Raw genomic sequence first — 21,384 nt, forward strand, 5'->3', positions numbered from 1 at the left:
AAAAACTTGACAATGTTCATCCTCTGTGTACTGTAGTTATTTATTCTTCATATCTATTTTATCTCTCAATTCTCTTTCAATTTTTATCAACTGAATCTTTCTCTGCATTTATCGGGTTTATTTCCACCAAATGCTGAGCTTGGTGGAAAAGCTCCACTCTCGGTTCGTCCCGGTTCTGTTTGTTTATTGTTGGAAAAGGTTCAGTTGAATGCTTCACTGTAAGTGTGTGGAAGAAGAAGAGTTTGTTTCGCAGGTTAACACCTGACAAGATTTATTTTAAATTCTTCAGGAGGAAAATTCTGTTTTTGTCAACGAATCACAAATAATTTAATCTGAATCTACATTTTCACAGACAACATCTCATTTTTTACACTTTTATACACAGAATCTGCTGGGCGGATCGCTTGTTTACATCAGGTTCGTTTTCCAGCAGCCAATAGGAAGACAGAATCTAAGTCAACAAATGGTTTCCATGGTGATAGAGGAGAGGATGCGGAAATGATGTAATCAGGCACACGATCAACCTCCAGTGTGCAGATTATCAGCCAATTACCAGCCAGCCAAAGTCCTGCAGTCATGGCGTCTCCATGGCGACGCCTCAGCAGGCCTTGGCGTCCAGCAGCACGACTCTGAGCAGCGTCCTGGCGGCGGCCAGCAGCGCGCCGTGCAGCGAGTACTGCGCCAGCAGCGCGCCGAAGCCACGGTAGAAGCCGGCGGCGCCTTCCTTCTTCCGGATGGCGTGCAGGCAGTCCGCCAGGCCGTCGTACTGCGTGTTGACCGGCAGCACCAGCGGGCTGCCGCCGCTCCCGGCCACCTCCGCCCCGTCCGTGGCGTCAATGATGGTGCGCGTCCCCTGCAGGCTAAGGCGGTGCAGCGCCGTCTCCAGGGGGAACAGCAGCACGTCCGCCGCCAGAGACCCCGCCCACGCCGCTGCCAGCTCCGGGAAGTAGGCGTCCAGCGGGTCGGACGGGACCGGGCGCCGCTTCCCGCCGCGCTGGTGCAGCCACAGCACCGCCCGCTGGACGGAGGCCGCCACCGCGTAGCGCAGGATGGCGTGGGCGGCCACAGGAAGCAGCAGGTAGCTGAGAGGAAGCAGGCGGCGGCTGTGAGGGGCGCCGACGCCCAGCAGCCGCGTCAGACCCTCACGGACGCAGTCCAGCAGACCGGACGACGACTCGTCCCGGACGATTTCACTCTGGGGACAGAGGTCAGGATGGGGTCAGAGGTCAGGACGGGACCTGAACAACCCGTTACATCTTAGTCACCCGCTGCTACAGGAAGTGAAGCGTTGGTCTCCTGGGTGACGGTTGGGGTCAGGTAAGCACTCACCTGGACGGTCTCGATGAGGCTAGCGCAGTAGAACGGTAGCGCCACCACAGCGGTTAGCCTGCAGGACACAGACAGGCTAGCTCAGTGAAACTGGTGAAAACTTTCTCTACCAAAGAGCTCTGAAGCAGGCTGGACCCGGGAAACGGGCCGGGTCAGAACCGGGATCAGATCTAAACCGAATGCTGACCAATTCGTCTTACAGTGAAAGACGAGCTTCTGTGCCTTCAGTCAGAGGCTCAGTCTAATTGGCAGTAACACAGACTGCTACAGGACTCCGTCTCGAGTTTCAGCGGCGATCAGTTTCCCTCTGACCAAGACGACCAATCAGGTGCTGCGAGCGATTTCATTGGCTGCTGGAGCTCAGCATTCGGAGTTAATGACTGGAACCACTGTGGCCCTCCAGTCTGGCCCAGCAGAATCTCCCGACCCGACCCGGCCCGGCAGTACCGACCCTTTGAGCAGCAGGTGTCCGGCCAGCTGCTTCCAGCTCCAGCTGTGAGGAAGCTCCCTGCAGGAACAGAGCAGCAGAATCAGAACCAGAACCTCAGCAGAACCTCAGCAGTGCTTGGCGGCTGGGTGGTTACCGTGGTAACGGCGTGAACTCGCTGATGACGCCCTCCGCGCCCAGAGCGATGCCGTGGACGATGAAGGTGCTGCCCATGCCCTTCCACAGAGCCTTCAGCCCCTGCAGACAGAGCAGGCCTCTGATTGGTCACATGATCCCTCGGCCACCAATCAGGACGCAGATCAGCTCACCTGGGCCTTGGTGATGGCGTACATGACGCTGACGGCGCTGAACGGGGTCAGGTGGTAGCAGCGGCCGTGGTAGTTGACCTGAGACAGACAGCCAATCAGAGCTAAGCACAGACACCATGTGACCTGAGGTGCTGCTGACCAGCTGGTCGTACCTGGCACTGGCGCCGAAACACGATGCAGGGATGGGCCAAGACGTTCTCCGTGAACAGACTGCTCACAGACACACAGACACACCGGGTCAGGGGGTCCAGCTGTCGGCTCCTCAGATCTGGTTCTGGTCCAGAACCAGAACCAGATCTGAGGGGTCCAGTTAAACAAAGACTGAATGTTCTGATGGACCTACAGAACCATCAGAACCAGAACCTGTGGGCCACCGCAGCTGGTCTATGGACAGGACTCTCACTCTGGACTAAAAACAGCGACCAATGGAAGCAGATGAAGTCTGACCTGACCAATCCGATCCCGAACCCAGCGAACCGGTTCAGCTGCTCTGAAACACAGAGGAGACCCGACATGACGTCATCGCGATGACATCACAGCTCACACCGTTTATAAGCAGAACCTATCGGAACCTTCAGTCCACCTGAAGCTCGGTTACCATGGCAACCTGACCTCTGATTTACCGTAGCTCCTCACTACGTTCATGCGATGATGCCTTCACGGACCCTCCAGCCAGAACACCGACCTACCTGGAGGAACGCCCGCGGCATGCGGAGCCTCCCAGCGGGACCCCGGCTCGGCCTCCTCGTACAGCGGCGTCCGCTCCCCGGGATGGAGGTTCCGGCTGCCCGGGATGTCCGGCGGGCTGGTGACCCACTGGTGCTGCTGCAGCTCCCCGGAGATCCCGCTGGCGGGCCCGGAGCTCCGGGGCGGGTATCCGGCTCCGTACTGGTCGCTCCGGAACCCGTACCCGTCGAAACTGTCCGGCCTTCTGGAGGCCATGAGGAACAAGGACCGAGAGAGAACCGCGGATCAGAGCGCAGAGGCGGGCGTGGACCGGGACCGAGGGCCGGAGGGGAGGCTGGACTCGAACCGAAGGAGAACCTGAACGACCTGATGGACCGAACCGAGCCGACCCGCTGCAAAACACACTCCTATCACCGGAAACACTCGTTACCGTTGCACTTCCGGCAGCTGGAGGACCGAGGGATGGGTGCTGCCCCCTGCTGTCCGGCAGAGGGATTTAACCCGAGGAACCGAGCGAGGTGTTCTGACCATAGACATCAATACGTAGACCCCTCATGGAGCGCTGAGCCGTACTAACTGCGTCCGCCATCTTGTATGTGGCAGCAGAGGATCGGAGCTCCTTCAGTCCTGTTCTGTGTGTTTAAACCGTTTTACGAAACAAACTGGATTCACTGCCATCACCTTCCCCAGGTAAGGATGAAAGATCAGAATTACTTTGCAGCCAGAAATTCGCTTCTAAACAACCGAGAAATATTTCCTATGTAGCTAAATTGGCCCAAAGTAGCCGCTGATTGTTAGCATAGCAGCTAACGTTTTCACACTGTTTTCTAATGAGAGCTGATGAGAAACCGCTGTTAGAGGAGAAGTTCATTAGAAACCAGAGGATTTAGTGAGGAAAGATCAGTCAGGATCAGAGCTGGAGCTGCTGCTCTTCAGTCTGTTTCCAGCTCAGCTTCTCCATGTCGGTATTTAGCTATAAAGATGCTACGAGTCAGAGCCCAACATGCTGAAAATGGCTTGTTATGAATGTCAATGAAACATATATGTAGTTTCTATTTTGGATAATTTCTCTTTTATCCTTGGCTACAGCCTGTGAACCTGGACGTCTCAGAAGTCATTGAGTTCTCCCAGTGAGACCAGCAGACTGAAGCCTGTGACCAGTGTTCCCAGTATAATAAATAAATGTTTTATTCTTTCACTTTTTGTGTATTTTAATATATCTCAGTCTGAAGTATTAGTGTATTAATACAGCTGATGTAATGAAATAAGAATAATTTACTCTGTTAGAATTATTTTCACTCTTTGCTGTCAATAGCAGAGTTGACAGCAAAGAGTGTCAACTCTGCTATTATATAATAATAATGTTATTATTATTATATAATAAATAATATTTATTATTTTCCAGAGAAAAATAATAAATATTTTTCTCTGGAAAAAAATAATAAAAATGTGTAGTTTATTGTTTGACAATCACTGATTTATAAATCAAAAGTCATTTCTCAATAATGTATAAAAAATAAATACAGGAAAATTATTTGTTTCTTGTCCTGAAATGTTAAAAGTACATTAAACTATGGAATTATGTAAATATATTCTTCAATAAAACACTGTAAAAGTGTCTGTTCATCAATGTCATTATAAAAATTTTCAGAATCGTTTCTATCAAATAAAAACATTGTGCTCTTTAAAGTTAGAAACTCTCTTTAGTAATTTCTTTGATTGCCAAATATATTAATGTGTGTGAGAAAATGTGTCAATGGCAGGTATTAACTTAAAATACTTTGTAGAACTTTATCAAGTTCAGCCCATTCACTTGTATTACCTTACTGGCACATATTCCATATTCAGTAAAGATGCACACACACACACACACACACACATATATATATATATATATATATATATATATATATATATATATATATATATATATATATATATATATATATATATATATATAATACATTTCTTATATATTATTCATATATTTGTTATTTGAATAAAATATTTTTTATTTAACTAAAAAATTATATATATATTTTATTATTTAATATATTGACGTCTGTGTGTGTACATATGTTCATAAATGTTGATAACTGTATATATAAAAACGATTTATCAAAATCAATTGTATTATAGGTTCACATTTATTTTCTGTCTTCAGAAATTACAATTAAAATATAATAAAAAGTCATAAATGTTGTCTTTGGTGATTGTTTAATTTTCAAATATATTCACGTTTATATGTGAGTGGGTCGATGACGAACATTAGCTAAAAATACTTTGGACCGAACTTCAGAAAATGCCATTCCACATTCATTTGTATTAGCTTAATGGCAGAGATGCCACATTCAATATGGCGGACGCGATTACGTATCGCTGCAACAGGTCGACCCGCTCCATGAGGCGTCTATGTATTAATGTTTATGGTTTCTGTCATAGACATAATATAAGGATAGACCCTCATGGACCGCTCTCGCCTATTGTCGCTGACGAGATTTAGGGCGGCCATCTTGGAGCGGTCCACCACTCCACTCAGCGTTATGTGTTTAGCAGCACAATGACGTATCAGCGCATTTAATCGATCATAACACACTTTTTTGTTACTGTAAACCATATTCAAACATCTATCAAAGCAACATTTATAAACAATTGTATTTTTTAAGTATGTTTTTAATACATAGTTCATCATATTTAAATATGCTTAGTGGCTATAACAATAGAATAGGAATGGAATATTCTGATATCGATGTATGAAGAGCATATTACAAAGCACACAGCCGTTCATAGTTTATTTAATAAATTATTTAGTAATATCAATACATATTTATATAACTATACAAACACAAATAAATGATTAATACTGAATAATATATATTGGATACATGTTTATATGTATATATATTTTTTTCTTTTCTTTTTCAGCAATCTCAGATTCAGCACCAGAGATTGAGTCCAAATCCGATGAGATTCATCCATCCTGCAGTGAATCCGTCTCTCTTTATAGATTTCTCCCTCTTCTTCCTCACATCGTGTCTTTAGGAAACCTTCAAAACAAAAGCAGAAGATTTAGGATGTATCTTACTTTTGACAGAGTGAAAGAATATAAATAATAGTCTTTACCACCTGTGTAAACTTTGCCGGTGAATGTTATAACACATAATATAAGTTTTATAATATGTGTTATATTGTTTCATTTCTAATATAGGCTCTTGTGTCAGATAATCTAAGTCAATGTTAGAGAATAATTAATTTCTTTATATTAACAGAATCTCAGTTAGCCTTCATAGCGGGGCTGAACCCGTATTACACCAAGCACTGTAGCTAATATTAGCTGGTATCTCGCCGGTGGACATAAATACAGTAAAGTAATATTCTAATCACAATATATACACAATAATATGTCCATCTTACTTGTGAAATGTTGTCTGTGGAGCCCTCACATCAATAATCCATCGACCAGAACAACAATATCCCTCAGTGCTGAGGCATCTTCTGCTGTTTGGATTGAGCAAAGTAGGAGGGTATACCGCTCCAAGATGGCCGCCGTATTTCCTGCGCCGGAGCGGCCAATCAGGGGTCTACTCTTATATTATGTCTATGGTTCTGACTACCCGTCCTACCTTGTGGTAATGCGCATGCTCACATCGATGCTGCATCACATGCTGCCTTCAGTAGATCTGGATGCTTATAATTAATTTCTGATATTTATGTTGTTCATTGCCAGATTCTCCTCAGGCTGACAGGAAGGTCCACAGCTGGTTCCGACGGTCCAGCCAGAACCTCCATTCTGGTTAATTGGACCTTCTATGAAGGACCAGAACACAGCAGAGCAGAACTGGAAGGAAAATGCTTCTTGGCTTTTAGCATTAATATTCATCCCATCTGAGTCAGAACCAGAACCTCAGTTAGCCGACATGAAACCCAACAGACTGAATGTTGGACCAGATTGTTGTGGTTCTGTTGGTTCTGTCTGAATGTTCTCTTTTAAACCCAACCTCGTTTTTAAGCAACAGAAAAGAGAACAGTTCAGAGGAACCACTCCAACCTCCTGCTGACCCGGATCATTTCCCTCAGAGCCGATACCGATTCAGAACCGTTCAAACCGTTCAACCAGTTCTGGATCTCCTCCGGTGAACAGGTCGGGTCTTGCTGAGGACTTCCGGTTTGAACCAAAATCTGTTTGCGTGAAATGCGACTTACAAAAACTTGTTTTCTGATCATCTTTTTTTTCTCACTTTTTCTCATTAAAATTAATTTTAAAGTCAATATTTTCCAGAACTTGATCTTCTTCCAGTCATGTCTCCTGGGAGTCGTCCTGAATTTAAGTTTAAATAAATAAAAATACTTTATTAATCCCAAAGGGAAATTAAATGTTGTAACTCTTTAATCTAGACTCTTCAGAGTTATTGCTGTTGGCAGGAAGGATCTCCTGTAGCTGCCTGTGCTGCAGCGACCCTGCACAAGCCTCTGACTGAAGACACTCTGATGAAGAGGAGGTCGGCCATAATTTTCTTGATTCTATGAAGAATCCCTCTTTCCATTATCATCTCCAGAGGTTACACAGTCAGAACCAGAACAGAACCTCACCCTTCCTTATCAGGCTGTTGAGCCTTAAAGAAGCTGGAAAACAAGAAGGCAACTCTGGTAGAAACCCGACTCTCCAAAAGTTCTGACCCGTTCTGCCGGTTCCGACCCGGTGCAGTTCTGAACAGACGGACTCTGGGACTTTGCTTCTTTATTGAGTTTATTTTTTCCAGCTTCGCAGATGTTTAAATTCAAACAGTAAAAGTTTCCTTCACAATATTGAACATCACACAGACGACCTTCATCAGCTGGCGTAGGGGGCGCTGTTGAGGCCAAACAGGTCAACTTCTGATCAGTAAACTTTGATCGATGAAAACTAATCAATAACATCAAACACAGAGGTGAACATGACCTTTGACATTTAGTGTTTTAATGTGCTTTCCCTCCATCTTTGCCCCCCCCAGCCCCCTCCTTCAGGTAAAGTAGCCAATCAGAGGCTCCCTGAGCAGGACTGAGGCCTCACTAACATTCCTGCAATCTCATTGGTCCACATTTAGCTCCGCCCACCTCAGTAATAAAAACAGCAGCTCAATAATTGATCCTTACTTGGCTAAAACTACAACACTGAGGCCTGTCCGTCTCCATGGCGACAGGCATCATGGAGCCCGTCAGGTAAGGCAGTGGGCGGCGGCTTTAAGGCCGATGGCGTCGCCAGAAAAATCATCAGAAGATTATCTTTAAAATAAGATTCACTGTAAAAATTTACTTGATTTTTATCTGAAAAATGTAAACAGGAAGTAAAAGGAGAATAAATGTGACTGGGTGGAGCTAATCTATCCTGTCTGGTGATTGGTTGGTGGCTCTGCTAACCACCTGCTAGCTACGGTTGCCATGGCACTAAAACAAACAAAAAACATCAGGTGATCCTCAGGTAATCTGTGCTCTGATTGGCTAAGAAGATTTAATCGCTAACCTACAGTATGATGGGACGTCACCATGGCGACGTCACCAGGTGAAGCTAGCTAGTGGCAGTGCTCCGTGATGTCCACCACCACTGCCTTCTGCCAGCTGAACAGGAAGTAGCCCATGCCGGCGCCGGCCGCCACGGCGATGCACAGGTAGGCATTGTAGGTCATGAAGACGAGCATCAGGACGTAGCTCACCACCACCTGGATGATGTGCAGCACAGTCTGCAGGAAGTGGGCGGGGCTTAGCATCCGCTGCCTGGGGGGGGGGGGAGAGCGGTTAGCTAGGAGCAGGACAGAACAGGAAGCTGGTACAGCAGAGGGCGGAGCTTCATGCTGACGTCATTACTCTGGATGTAGCTCCGCCTCCTAACGCATTTTTGGGGACTAAGCCCCGCCCCCTAACCAACTTCTGTGGGCTCTTTAAAGCTGTATCTGTGTGACATTATCCTGTACATTTTATTTCTGCGTTACTTCATCTAAACCAGTGTTTCTCTACCTTTTTTGGGCCAGCGCCCCCCCTGCCCCTATCCAGGTCCCTCACCCCCCCCACCAAAGAATCTGCAGGCTACTTTGCTCTGACTATTATTTTATCATTAATATTATTATCACTATTGCAGATGTTTTGATTTTTATGCTTGTTTCTGTATTTATCATCAAAAATAATTTCCCAGAGAACAAAAAACTCATGAGAATAGAAATTATTTTCACAGGCGTCTATGAAAAATGTAATGAACATTCAGGTTAAAATCTGTAGGCCAACAGCAGCCAATCAGAGTGGAGAAAATATTCTTATTTTGTGCCATTTTCTAGATAAATGTTCCACAAAATGACCAGATAAAAGATGAACAACATGCCAGTTTAAACTTTGATCTATTTGCAAACCACTGAGCTCTGCAGCATTAAAACATGGATAGAACTGGAACTACATTAATCACAGCTCTTCTTCTCTTCAGTGTTTCTGGTGCTGCAGCTCTGTGCTGCCTTCAGGAGAATGAGACATCAGAGCATCATCCATAAAACTTCACCCACATGGCATTTAGTGAGCAAACCAGAGCTTTCAGTGGAAAAACTAAAGTTCCTTTTAATGCCATAGAAATATGAGACAGAAACATGGATTATATCTTTATATAGATCTGTCTATTGATTATAGATTAATAGTTTTACTGGACAGAAATTACAAAGAACAAATCTGGTTCTTAAATCCTAATGAGTCAAACTGAAAGTGTCATGGAGTCACTGAACACCACCATGACATTAACACTGACATGAAAATAATATTGAAGAAATAAATATATGAAATCTAATTAAAAACATGAATAAGTGATCAGTTATTTACTGTTATGATCTGTAAGATATATTTATTCTCAGTACTAGATGTGGTCTCAACAAACCCATGGCACTTCATCAATATTATTTTACCTTTTATCTGGAAATAGTGTCTGTTTATTCTTGCCATACAGTCTCTGTATTAATTATTGCTCTAAAGGTCTTGCCATACCAGTTTATTCCTCTGTATTTACTTTAGTTTCTTAGTTTATTCTTGCATTTTGTTCTTCATTCATTTCCATTTTCATCTGATTAATATTATCCTCTCTTGGTTTATTGCTATGTCCACTTTAGTTTATTTCCTGTTGTTAGATTTATTTTATCGTTTATTGACCATCATTAATCTTCACTCTTCACCTGCTGCGCCGCCTAATCGTCATGTTTCACATCATGTGTTGATTTTTCACTGTTCAGTGTCGGATTCTCTGTTTTTATGCCATAATTCACATCTAGTTAATCGCTCCGTTTTATGTCCCGCTTCTCCTGTTTCAGTTTATTTATTTATTTATTTTTAACCCTCTAAAGTCCAGGGCGGCTGGGAAACGTGTCGATGGGGAAAAGGCAGACTGACATAAACCTTTTAAAACAACGGAAACAATTGCGGTATTTTTATTATTGAAATTTAAAAGTGCTGTGTTGTTCCATCACCCCGTTTCATACCAGACCTTACAGCTCCGGTGTTAACGCTATAAAATGAAGGCTCTCTATCGTGGTGTCACCATGGAGGGATTTCTTTATTTAAATGGGTTCATTTTTCAGAGGGACACACAGTGAGGTGATTTTAGCTACCAGTAGCAGGAGAACGGAGCTGCGCCAAGAAGCTAACAGAAGCTAACAGAAGCTAACAAACACTGAATAGAAGAAGAGCTGCCATCGATACAGTTGCAGCCAAGCATGACTTAATGTTACACAACACAGTTTTACCAAGTTGCTCAAAGTCTAAACTGGTATTGTTGTGCATTTAAGGTGTAAAGTTTACCTTCGACCAAACGCCCCCCAAAGGCATCCCAGCGCCCCCTGCCGCCCTCTGAACGCCCCCTGGGGGGCGGTACCGCCCACGTTGAGAACCGCTAATCTAAACCGTCTTAGTGCTGCCCTCCAGTGGTCACACGGCCACGCGTCATCCTGGCTGTAACAGCGGGCGTTGCCATGGTGATCACTGATCTCAGCCATGTGAAGGGGGAGGGGCTAATGGCCACCATGGCTGGTCAGGGAGCAGCTGTCCATTCAGAGCAGGGCGCCCCCTACTGGCCTTACTGTTTAAATTTTACCTTTAATAACATAAAGTTACCTAATTTTTAAAGTGCAATCAGTAAAACTTTTATATCATTATATCAGTAATGATTTCCTGGTTAATGTCAAGTTGTCATAACAAAGACATTTTGAATAATGTCAACTTTGTATTAAAAGTGTCATAATTTACCGAATGACACTTTATGACAACAGTCATAAATATTCATGAAGACTTATTGATGTTCATGTCAGGTGTTATGTCATGTTTATGAAAGTGTCATGTCAGTTTTATTCACCCCCTTCAAATAAAGTGTTACCTTTATTTCTTTATTGGGTTTATTATATAATGAGTTGTTTTGTGTTGTTAAAGTTGGAGGATTAAGTCGTCCTGTCAAAGTTCAGAGAGGTGTTAGACCAGGCTGTCCCATATCTGGACAGTTGGACTCTATTGTAGTTGAGCCTTTTTTACATAAACTTCGCTCCTCCCTCACTGGCCTTGTTCTTCCAGGTTTGCCTCATAATTTTAAAGTCTCTGCTTATGCTGACGACATTAACATTTTTATTAAGAACCAGAATGACGTTATGGGTCTTCAGCATTGTTTAGAGCTTTATGAAAAAGCTTCTTCAGCTAAACTGGGAGAAAAGTTCTGCTTTGAAAGTTGGCCCATGGAAAAATAATAATCTCCCCGTATTGCCAGGAAATATTCACTGGGTCGATCAGGGTTTTACATTTTTGGGTGTTTTTTTGGGAACAGAGGCTGTTTTGGAAAGAAATTGGGAGGGTGTCATGGAGAGAGTGTGTGCCAGATTATCTAGATGGAAATGGTTGCTACCTCAGCTATCTTAGAGTCTTGGTAGTTAATAACTTGGTTGCTTCAGCCCTCTGGCATAAACTGACTGTGTTGACGCCGCCATCCTCTCTTATACAACGTCTCCAAAGGACTCTAGTGGATTTTTTCTGGTCTGGATGCCATTGGGTGAGAGCTGCTGCGTTGTATCTACCTGTGGAGGAGGGAGGACAAGGACTTATTGACATCATGTCGCGGATCGCGGCGTTCAGGCTTCAAACTCTGCAGAAGCTGTTATATGGGGTTGGACTGCCATGGCTGGACACGGCGCGTCTTCTGCTAAGGACAGCAGGACGTATGGGATATGATAAACATCTCTTTCTGCTGAGACAAGGATCTCTGGATCTGACTGGTCTCACCCCGTTTTACCAGTCTGTGATAAACGCTTGGAAGATTCTCACCTTTGAGAGAGAGACTGAGGCAACACCTGGGATGTGGGTTTTTGAAGAGCCTCTGTTTGAGAACAGTTTCCTCTCGTCACAGCTCCTCTCATCTGGTACGCTAAGGTCTAGGATGAGGGAAGCAGGCTGTGTGAAGCTGGGTCACCTGATGAAGCTGTCTGTGGTCAGTCTGATGGAGAGTCTACACATACGGTCCAGCAGACTCGCATTAAGGCTGAAAGAAGAAACGTGTGCCTCTCTGCCAGTTTCCATCAGAGCGTTTGCTGTTAACAGTACTCTGTCTGACCAATGGGATGACGAGTACGTGTTTCCTTCCCTGATCGTCTCTCCTGCAGTGGATCAGTGGCAGGATGAGCCAGAGAAGTTGTTGTCTCTCCAAGCGACACCTTTGGGTTATTTTGAAGGCCTGGGGAGGAAAGCTTTGTACCATGTCTGTGTGAAGGTGCTGAATCTACGCTCTCTGGCAGAAGTGAGGGTGTCGAAGTGGCTTGAGTTTTTTGACTCCAGCTCTACCCCAAGAGGCTGTTGGCGGTCCCTGTACAAACCCCCCGTTGAGAAGCGGGTGGGTGACCTCCAGTGGAGGATTGTGCATGGGGCCATAGCTACAAACAGGTATCTGGCACACCTTCATCCTGGCGTTAGCGTTTCCTGTTGTTGTGCTCAAGATGAAACTTTATCTCATTTATTTGTTGAATGTTTAAGACTGAAGCCTCTTTTTGTTCTTTTGGGTCGTTTGTTTGGTGGTTTTGGTGAACAGTTTTCTAACTGTGTTTTTATTTATGGCCCAAGGTATTGTGCGAGAAAGAAATCTATTTACATTCTTTTGAATTTTATTTCTGGGACTGCAAAACTGGCAATATGGTTGTCGAGGAGAAACAAAAAGAACGGTCATCAAACAGATGATGCTGGTGTTTTATTTAAGAGGCTGATAATCGCTCGGATTCGTGTGGAGTTTGAGTTTTTTAAGGTGACAAAGAACATTGATGGTTTTGTATGCAAGTGGGATATTAAGGATGTTTTATGTACATTGGATGAGGCATCTTTAGTTTTTCCTTTTTTTTGAGTTTGTGTTTATGTTTGTTTTTTGTTGTCTGACATAAGGAGTGTGAAATAAAGGCAATTTTAAACCTCAAAACCTCTTTGTCTCTCTCTCTCTCTCTCTCTCTCTGTGTGTCTCTCTCACCCCACCGTCTTGTGCGTCTCCATCAGCATGGTGCCGTCAGCTCCAGGTAGAGGCATGGAGTTGTAGCGAACGTTCACCTGGCTGCGGCGCAGCAGGATCTCCCTGCCGATCTTCAGGCCCTCGTAGAGAACGGCCAATAGGAACACTCCGACACAGGCCCCGAACATCTCTGATTGGACGACAGGAGGGGGCGGGGTTAGTGGCGGGACAGACAGGGAGTGGTGGTGAGTGGAAAGGATACCTGCCTCCAGGTGAGTTGATGACCAGCTGGGAGAACAGCAGCTCCACGTTCTGGTAGCCGAAGTAGAAGGTCATCGCCTAGGCAACCAGAAGAATATATGTGACCTATGCGGTGACCCCAGCACGAACCCGGCGGTGACCTGACTCACCATGCTGTGGCCGGCGTGGCCGCCGTCGCCCCCGCCGTGGTCGTGCACGGTGGTGGTGCTGATGCTGGGATGGACGTGCTGTGTTGCCATGGCACTGTGGTTCATGTGATCCTTGTGAGCCATGTGATCCATGGTTGCTAGGAAACAGACATCATCAGTTCACTGCAGCGCCCTCCACAGCCAGAGTGCGGTACTGTGGCCGGTTCTCACGGAGTAGGGATGTATATTTATATCGATTCTACGATACCTATCGATATTTTCCACCCTCGGAATGTATCGATTTTTCATCCGCGAGTATCGATATGTTAGACCATAGTGGTCCGTAGCTGTATAGCATCTTTTTAACATGTCTGGTATGTAGCAGCCAGACTCCGCCTCCCTCAGTCTCACTTCCAACTCGAGCTTAAAGTGCACATTATAAACTACACACCAGTTTTTAAATTGTGTTAATGAGCCAAATAAAACCAGAGTTATGATAAAATTAGTAAACCATATTTTTCTGACTTTTCCGGTTATGTGAGAGGGAATGAGCTTCCAAACGTACAAAACGAAACGAAACATTAGATTCCTGTGTTTTTGGAAATGTAAAATCTTCAATAAATAACAATGGGATGGATTTTGTTGCTGAGGAACGAAGTAAAGTTGCGCAAGTAACCGTGAAGGAGAAGCGGAACGGAGCAGCGCCAAAACCAGTGAGATCGCGGAATTAATGCAAAGTTCGACTGGTAGCATTCACTTCGTAATTAGCTTTTAGCTTATAAAGGATTACCTGAAGGATGAACACGCAGCAGCGGCAGCGGCTCTGTTTGGAGCTGGAACACGAAGAGTATCAGAGACTGAGAGAACGATGAGATCCTGGGAGGCAGATACTCAGAGAGCCAAGCAGGGGAACGGCGGCGCTGCGCAGCTGCAGGGAGTCGATCACCACGGGGTGAGGCGGAGCCACTACCCCAGCAGTTAGTAGTAAACCGCTTACAGCCACGGCTAACTCCGGGAGCCACGGTAGAAAAGCCTTTTTCCCCATAGTCCAAAAGACTGCATTTGTGGCCACAGTGTCCAAAAGAAAAAACATAAGTGCAATCATTTGCATATTGAGTCTACAGAGGCTGATGATCTCCCACTCTGCTCCTGGATTACAGTTTAAACTTTTGAGTTTTATGTCAGATGAAGTAAATGACAGAAACTAATTTTCTCATTGCGTCTTTGATTCATTTTGTCCAGCTGTTGGACTCTGTCCAATCAGAGGCAGGTATTGTGTAGTTGGTGCTTTTAATCAGTTTTCAGTTAATTAAATTAAAGTCTATGGAACACAAAATGTCACTAAAATCACTCTGTCCTTCTAAAATCTTTCAGAAAATCATAAAAATGCATCAAATCATATCGAATTATATTGTTTGCCAAATATTGATACATATCGTATCGTGATCAGAATATCGTATATCGTATCGTGAGATTATTGTATCGCTACACCCCTATCACGGACCAGACCGGACCGGTTTGTTGCGGCGGCTGGTCGTCATGGCGACATGTCCAGTAGCACCTGACTGGAGGTGAACTCACCTGAGCAGCTCTCTCTCTCCTGCTGCACAGACGCTCGCTCGTCCAGACCAGCTCACACCGACCCCTGATGACATCACAGCCCGCAGGCATAACCATGGAAACGGCATGATGTCAGGGCCAGACGTCCTTCTGTAATCTGATTGGTTGTCGGGCCCCGAGGCCACAGCAGACAGAACCAACCAATCAGAGCTCATCGATTAGTGCTAACGATGTTAGCGCTAGCAGGAAGGTCAGTGGTTGCCGGTGGCAACGCTCACTGCCTGCTTCCTGTCTGAGTTTTACCTCCACAGAGCCGCAGGTTCTGCTGCCTGGGCCAGAACCAGAACCAGAACCAGGTCTGCTTTATTCCCAATTTGCTTCAAAGATCTTCTCTACAGACAGACCTCTTGGCCTTTAGCAGAAAAAGCCCAACGGTCTGAGCCCGGTTCTGGAGAATCCTTCTGGGTTTGACAACAACCAGCTGACCAAACGGGTCAGAACCAGTGAGATTCTGAACAGAACCAGCAAGAACAGAGAAACGGACCAGAACCCAGGAAAAAGTCTGGTTCTGTTGGTTCATTTGACAAACCAACGGTCAAACTGGACCTGAAGGTTGACCCGGAAAACTAACGACATTCCAGGCAGGAATGTGGGGAAAAAACCAGAACCATCCAGAACCATCCAGAATCAACTAGAACTTGAAAATACAAGCTAATTTCCAGAATGACCGCTGGAGAACTGGAGCCCAAATGAATCACAGAACCGAGCTTCCTGGGACAGGACCAGAACCAGAACTGACCCAGTTTTAGTCAGAATCCAATCCAGCAGAACCACAAAGCATTATGGGTGATGAAGTTCCTGCTGAGCCTTACCTGGAGCAGAGAGAGCCGGGCGACCGAGGCACTGAAGACACTGGAGGGGAGAGAGAGGGGCGAGCTTTAAGTCAGCACATACAAACAGCTACAGCCAATCAGAGGCCATCATGATCCTTTGGCAGCCAATCAGCTTCAGTGGGCGGAACCTGGACCTGTTTATGGTTCTACAGGTTCTACAGGCCACAGTGGATCACCATCAATCATTAATGAACACAGCAGAACCAGAACCAGAACCACAACCAGTTTTTGAATAAAAACAAAGATCCTGTGTTTGTGTGACGCTCCACTCTGACCCAGTATTGAGCAGAGCAGCGTGACAGCTGCAGCCAGAAAAACATTTCAGATTTGGTTCATAAACATGAACAGAGTGAAGAATTACAGTTAGGGGTCAAACCGGGTCGGACCGGGTCACAGTGATCCTGTGGATGGGCACAATAATCAATAAACCAATTAATCACATGACAAATTAAAACGTCTTCAGTCTGCTGTTTTGGTCTCAACTAGCTCTTAACCTGAAGGATCGTTTTGTTTCATAATTCATTTTTTTGTTGCTTTGTTTATTAATTTTGGACATTTAAAATGTCTTCCAGTCCCAGAGTTAAATGTTAGCTACAATTTAAAGTTTATTGATCTGTACGACACTAGTATTGTATCAGTTCAAAATGTTTCCTAAACAACAATATTATCACGATAACTTCAGGGACGATTTATCGTCCAGCACGGCCTATTACCATGACAACCATCAGATGCTGGTTCTGGTGGGCCCATCAGAACTGTCACATCATCACTGCTCTGGGGTCAAAGTTCATGTGCTGAACTGTGTTGAACTTCCTTATAGCAGCGCTATCTGCAGCCATAAACGTCTAATAATAAACCAGAAACTTCATATCAATAACCTCTGTCTGCTTCCAACATGGCCGACAGGCTGGCCATCACGTTTCACCCTCATGTTGTTTCATATTCATAAATATGTAAGAGTGGAGAAAAAGCTTGTTGCTAGGCAACAAGACAGAGTTGTTGCTAGGCCCAAGGTTCAGTTCTTGGACTCAGGTTATCACAGTGATCAGTTACCATGACGACACAGATGATACACAGCTCTACATTACAATGCCACCAGATGACCTTTGACCCCATCCAATCACTTAACAGATGCTGAGCACACATAAATGAGTGGATGTGACAAAACTTTCTGAACAGAAACTGAAGTTACTAAAGAGGAACATCTAGAGTTATAGATCTAGAGTCAGCTTCAGTTCTTCCAGCTGTAAGCTAGAGATCAGGCTGACCTCTGACCTGACCCTCCAGAGTCACATAAAGCCGGTTCCTCAGTGGTCCTTCTAGCAGCTGCAGAACATTTCAGGCCCAGAGAACTAAAGTCTCCGACCAGAGAAACTCATCCAGGCAGCAGCAGCGTCTTCACAGGTCAGACTGACGACCAGAAGCTGCAGCTGGAGACCTGACTAGAACCAGGAGGGTAGAGACACCACCCAGTTCTATGACACACGGTTCTACACCACCCGGTTCTACACCACCCAGTTCTACATCACCTAGTTCTACGCCACCTAGTTCTACGCCACCTGGTTCTACACCACCCGGTTCTACACCACCCGGTTCTACGCCACCTAATTCTACACCACCTAATTCTACACCACCTAGTTCTACACCACCTAGTTCTACGCCACCCGGTTCTAAACCACCCGGTTCTACACCACCCAGGTCTACGCCACCTAATTCTACACCACCTAATTCTACACCACCTAGTTCTACACCACCCGGTTCTACGCCACCTAATTCTACACCACCTAATTCTACACCATCTAGTTCTACACCACCCAGGTCTACGCCACCTAATTCTACGCCACCTAATTCTACACCACCCAGTTCTACACCACCTAGTTCTACACCACCTAGTTCTACGCCACCTGGTTCTACATCACCTAGTTCTACGCCACCTAGTTCTACGCCACCTGGTTCTACGCCACCTGGTTCTACACCACCCAGTTCTACGCCACCTAATTCTACGCCACCTAATTCTACACCACCTAGTTCTACACCACCTAGTTCTACGCCACCCGGTTCTAAACCACCCGGTTCTACACCACCCAGGTCTACGCCACCTAATTCTACACCACCTAATTCTACACCACCTAGTTCTACACCACCTAGTTCTACGCCACCTAGTTCTACGCCACCTGGTTCTACACCACCCAGTTCTACACCACCTAGTTCTACGCCACCTAGTTCTATGCCACCTGGTTCTACGCCACCTGGTTCTACACCACCCGGTTCTACGCCACCTAATTCTACGCCACCTAATTCTACACCACCTAGTTCTACGCCACCCGGTTCTAAACCACCCGGTTCTACACCACCCAGGTCTACGCCACCTAATTCTACACCACCTAATTCTACACCACCTAATTCTACACCACCTAATTCTACACCACCTAGTTCTACGCCACCCAGTTCTAAACCACCCGGTTCTACACCACCCAGGTCTATGCCACCTAATTCTACACCACCTAGTTCTACACCACCTGGTTCTACACCACCTAGTTCTACGCCACCTAGTTCTACGCCACCTGGTTCTACACCACCCAGTTCTACACCACCTAGTTCTACGCCACCTAGTTCTACGCCACCAGGTTCTACGCCACCTGGTTCTACACCACCCGGTTCTACGCCACCTAATTCTACGCCACCTAATTCTACACCACCTAGTTCTACGCCACCCGGTTCTAAACCACCCGGTTCTACACCACCCAGGTCTACGCCACCTAATTCTACGCCACCTAATTCTACACCACCTAGTTCTACGCCACCCAGTTCTAAACCACCCGGTTCTACACCACCCAGGTCTACGCCACCTAATTCTACACCACCTAGTTCTACACCACCTGGTTCTACGCCACCCGGTTCTACGCCACCTAGTTCTACGCCACCCGGTTCTACGCCACCCGGTTCTACACCACCTAGTTCTACACCACCTAGTTCTACACCACCAAATTCTACACCACCTAGTTCTACGCCACCTAGTTCTACGCCACCCGGTTCTACGCCACCCGGTTCTACGCCACCCGGTTCTACGCCACCCGGTTCTACACCACCTAGTTCTACACCACCTAGTTCTACACCACCTGGTTCTACACCACCCGGTTCTACGCCACCCGGTTCTACGCCACCCGGTTCTACGCCACCCGGTTCTACGCCACCCGGTTCTACGCCACCCAGTTCAAACTGCTGTTAGTTTATAAATCACTGAACGGATCAAAGATCTGCTGCTGGATCAACCTGCTGGTCTCTCAGGTCTCCTGGAACCAGAACCAGTAAACTGCTGCTGCAGATCAGATCAACAGAGTGTGCTTTGATCATCAGACCCGGTTTCCAGCAGTCAGATCAGAACCAGCAGGGCTCCAGAACCTCCCATTGTTTCAGAGGAACCAGGTGGAGTCTGGACTTCCTGCGTTCCGACGCCGATGGCCCAGAACAACAAATAGCCAGAGGCCCGTTCCAACATCAGAGCAGCTTGGGCCGGTTCAGATGTACCGCAGCAGAACCAGGAGGTTCTGACCCGTCACAGGGTCCAGAACTTTGTTTCCAGGAATCAAAGTTCTGGATTCCTGGAAACAGCTGAAGAGAAATACAGCAAAGTACCAGAGTACTACAGTACTGTAGTACTAATACTGTAACACTATTCCTATAATGCTCCACAGATCTACTGTAATATTGCAAAGTCATAGTATACTACTGTAGTACAGCACAATAAGTATATACTACTATACTACAGTAAGTATAGTACTGTACCATATAGTACTACAGTACTAGGATTGTACTGTACTATAGTACAGACTATAACTAGGGTTCTACCAGTGAAACTGGGTCACTGTTTGTTCTTCATCCTCCTGATAACTGACCCATCATCATCATCATCCTCCTCCTCCTCTCTGAGTTCACATCCAGACTCTGGTTCTGGTTCTCCTGCAGAGGTTCTGGATAATAACCAGTATGCTCTGTTTCTGGTCGGGGTTTGAAGTCCATCACAGAGTAAATTGGACAGAACCGCGAGAGACTGATGCGGGTCAGTCGGGTCCTCTCAAGGCCCGAGCTGGAAACTAATTAAAGAGGTAGCAGGTGGATTTTATGCAGCCGAACCGACCTTTGGATCTGTCCGGTTCTGATTATGTAAAAGCTTCCCATCTGTCTTATCCACAATCGGTACCGGAACCAGAACTGTGAGAAAGTTAGAGTTTTATCTGCGGAGTCTGGCTCGACTGCCTCGGGTCAGATCAGCATGAAGCAGCAGAGGTCACTGGCACACGAACCGAACCAGAACCAATGGCGAACTCACCTGGAACTGATCCTCGAACTCCTGCTTGGTCTGCACCCGGGTTCCGAACCGCAAACAAGGATCAAAAAACGAAACCACCAAAAACAGAGACCGAGGTTTTTCTTAAACTTCAGAGCGGAGCCGCTTCCGTCCACTGCGTCATGACGTCACTTTGTGACGTTTAGTCTTCGCCGATGAACAGGGGAGGAGCTAAAGAGGCAGAGAACATATTTTACCCAATTACAAAGTGATTTTCACGGTAAGGGGCGGGACTGCTTTTAGCCACGTCAACGTCCTCTTCTTTAATAAGAGGTCACGTGATTTTCTACGGCTTGACGTGCATGTGCGAGAGCGTGGCAAGACAACTGTGTTAAATAAAAATAACAAAATTAAATCGATTTTTTTTAAAAAATAGAATAATCTACGAAGCTTTATTCTAATACTAAAAATCGTATAATAAATTTGACTAAGTTTTAAATAGAAATGTGAAATAATACAAACCCAATAATGAGATGAAATACCATAATATATATAATACAGCTCAAATGTTGGACCCTTTATGTATGAAATAAAATACTTTTAACGCTGCTAAAGCACTTCACTACGGATAAGTACAAAAACAGATTTATTAAGTTCATTTTCAAAATAACTTATTTCCTTCTAAATAACAGAATTATAAATCAAAGCAGAAAAAAAATGAAATAAAAAATGTGCAAATTATTGCCGTAAACAAATCTAACACATTACACAACAAAATTAAATATGTGATGGTAAAAAGTTAAATTAATTTATTCATATGCTGCTGAGTTCAAGATATTAATTCAGTTAGAATCAGTAAAAAAAAATTATCAGAAAAAAATATTATAGTTAAATTAAACAAAAATTCATTACAAGACCTCTAACTCTGTCTTATTTCCTTTGATTTTCTGTGACCTTGACTCCAAATAAACTTATTATTTAATACTAAACATTGTAAAGTTGGTCATCTTAAAACTA

At 45.2% G+C, this 21,384-nt stretch overlaps 2 protein-coding genes across 3 annotated transcripts; both read right to left on the reverse strand.

The window, feature by feature from the left end:
* Positions 1 to 21: 21 nt before the first annotated feature.
* On the reverse strand, positions 22 to 3,187 carry slc25a46 (solute carrier family 25 member 46). The gene is made up of 8 exons (XM_014972679.2): positions 2,775 to 3,187; positions 2,533 to 2,575; positions 2,238 to 2,295; positions 2,086 to 2,163; positions 1,914 to 2,014; positions 1,781 to 1,837; positions 1,330 to 1,387; positions 22 to 1,195 (listed from the first exon to the last, which is right to left on the reverse strand). Exons 1-8 carry the CDS (start codon positions 3,025 to 3,027, stop codon positions 599 to 601), a joined length of 1,245 nt encoding a protein of 414 aa, XP_014828165.1. The 5' UTR covers positions 3,028 to 3,187; the 3' UTR covers positions 22 to 598.
* Positions 3,188 to 7,501: 4,314 nt separating this feature from the next.
* On the reverse strand, positions 7,502 to 20,569 carry slc31a1 (solute carrier family 31 member 1). 2 transcript variants are annotated; one of them, XM_088011275.1, is made up of 6 exons: positions 20,410 to 20,569; positions 16,059 to 16,098; positions 13,648 to 13,784; positions 13,504 to 13,576; positions 13,259 to 13,427; positions 7,502 to 8,523 (listed from the first exon to the last, which is right to left on the reverse strand). In XM_088011275.1, exons 3-6 carry the CDS (start codon positions 13,777 to 13,779, stop codon positions 8,322 to 8,324), a joined length of 576 nt encoding a protein of 191 aa, XP_087867401.1. In that variant the 5' UTR covers positions 13,780 to 13,784; positions 16,059 to 16,098; positions 20,410 to 20,569; the 3' UTR covers positions 7,502 to 8,321. The 2 variants fall into 2 exon arrangements, with proteins under 2 accessions (XP_087867401.1, XP_087867402.1); XM_088011276.1 differs by lacking the exon at positions 16,059 to 16,098 and having other exon boundaries at positions 20,410 to 20,568.
* Positions 20,570 to 21,384: the final 815 nt, after the last annotated feature.

The sequence above is a fragment of the Poecilia mexicana genome, unplaced genomic scaffold (genome assembly GCF_051168715.1).
Source record: "Poecilia mexicana isolate PSO_F unplaced genomic scaffold, ASM5116871v1 scaffold_12, whole genome shotgun sequence".
In the NCBI taxonomy this organism is placed as follows: domain Eukaryota; kingdom Metazoa; phylum Chordata; class Actinopteri; order Cyprinodontiformes; family Poeciliidae; genus Poecilia; species Poecilia mexicana.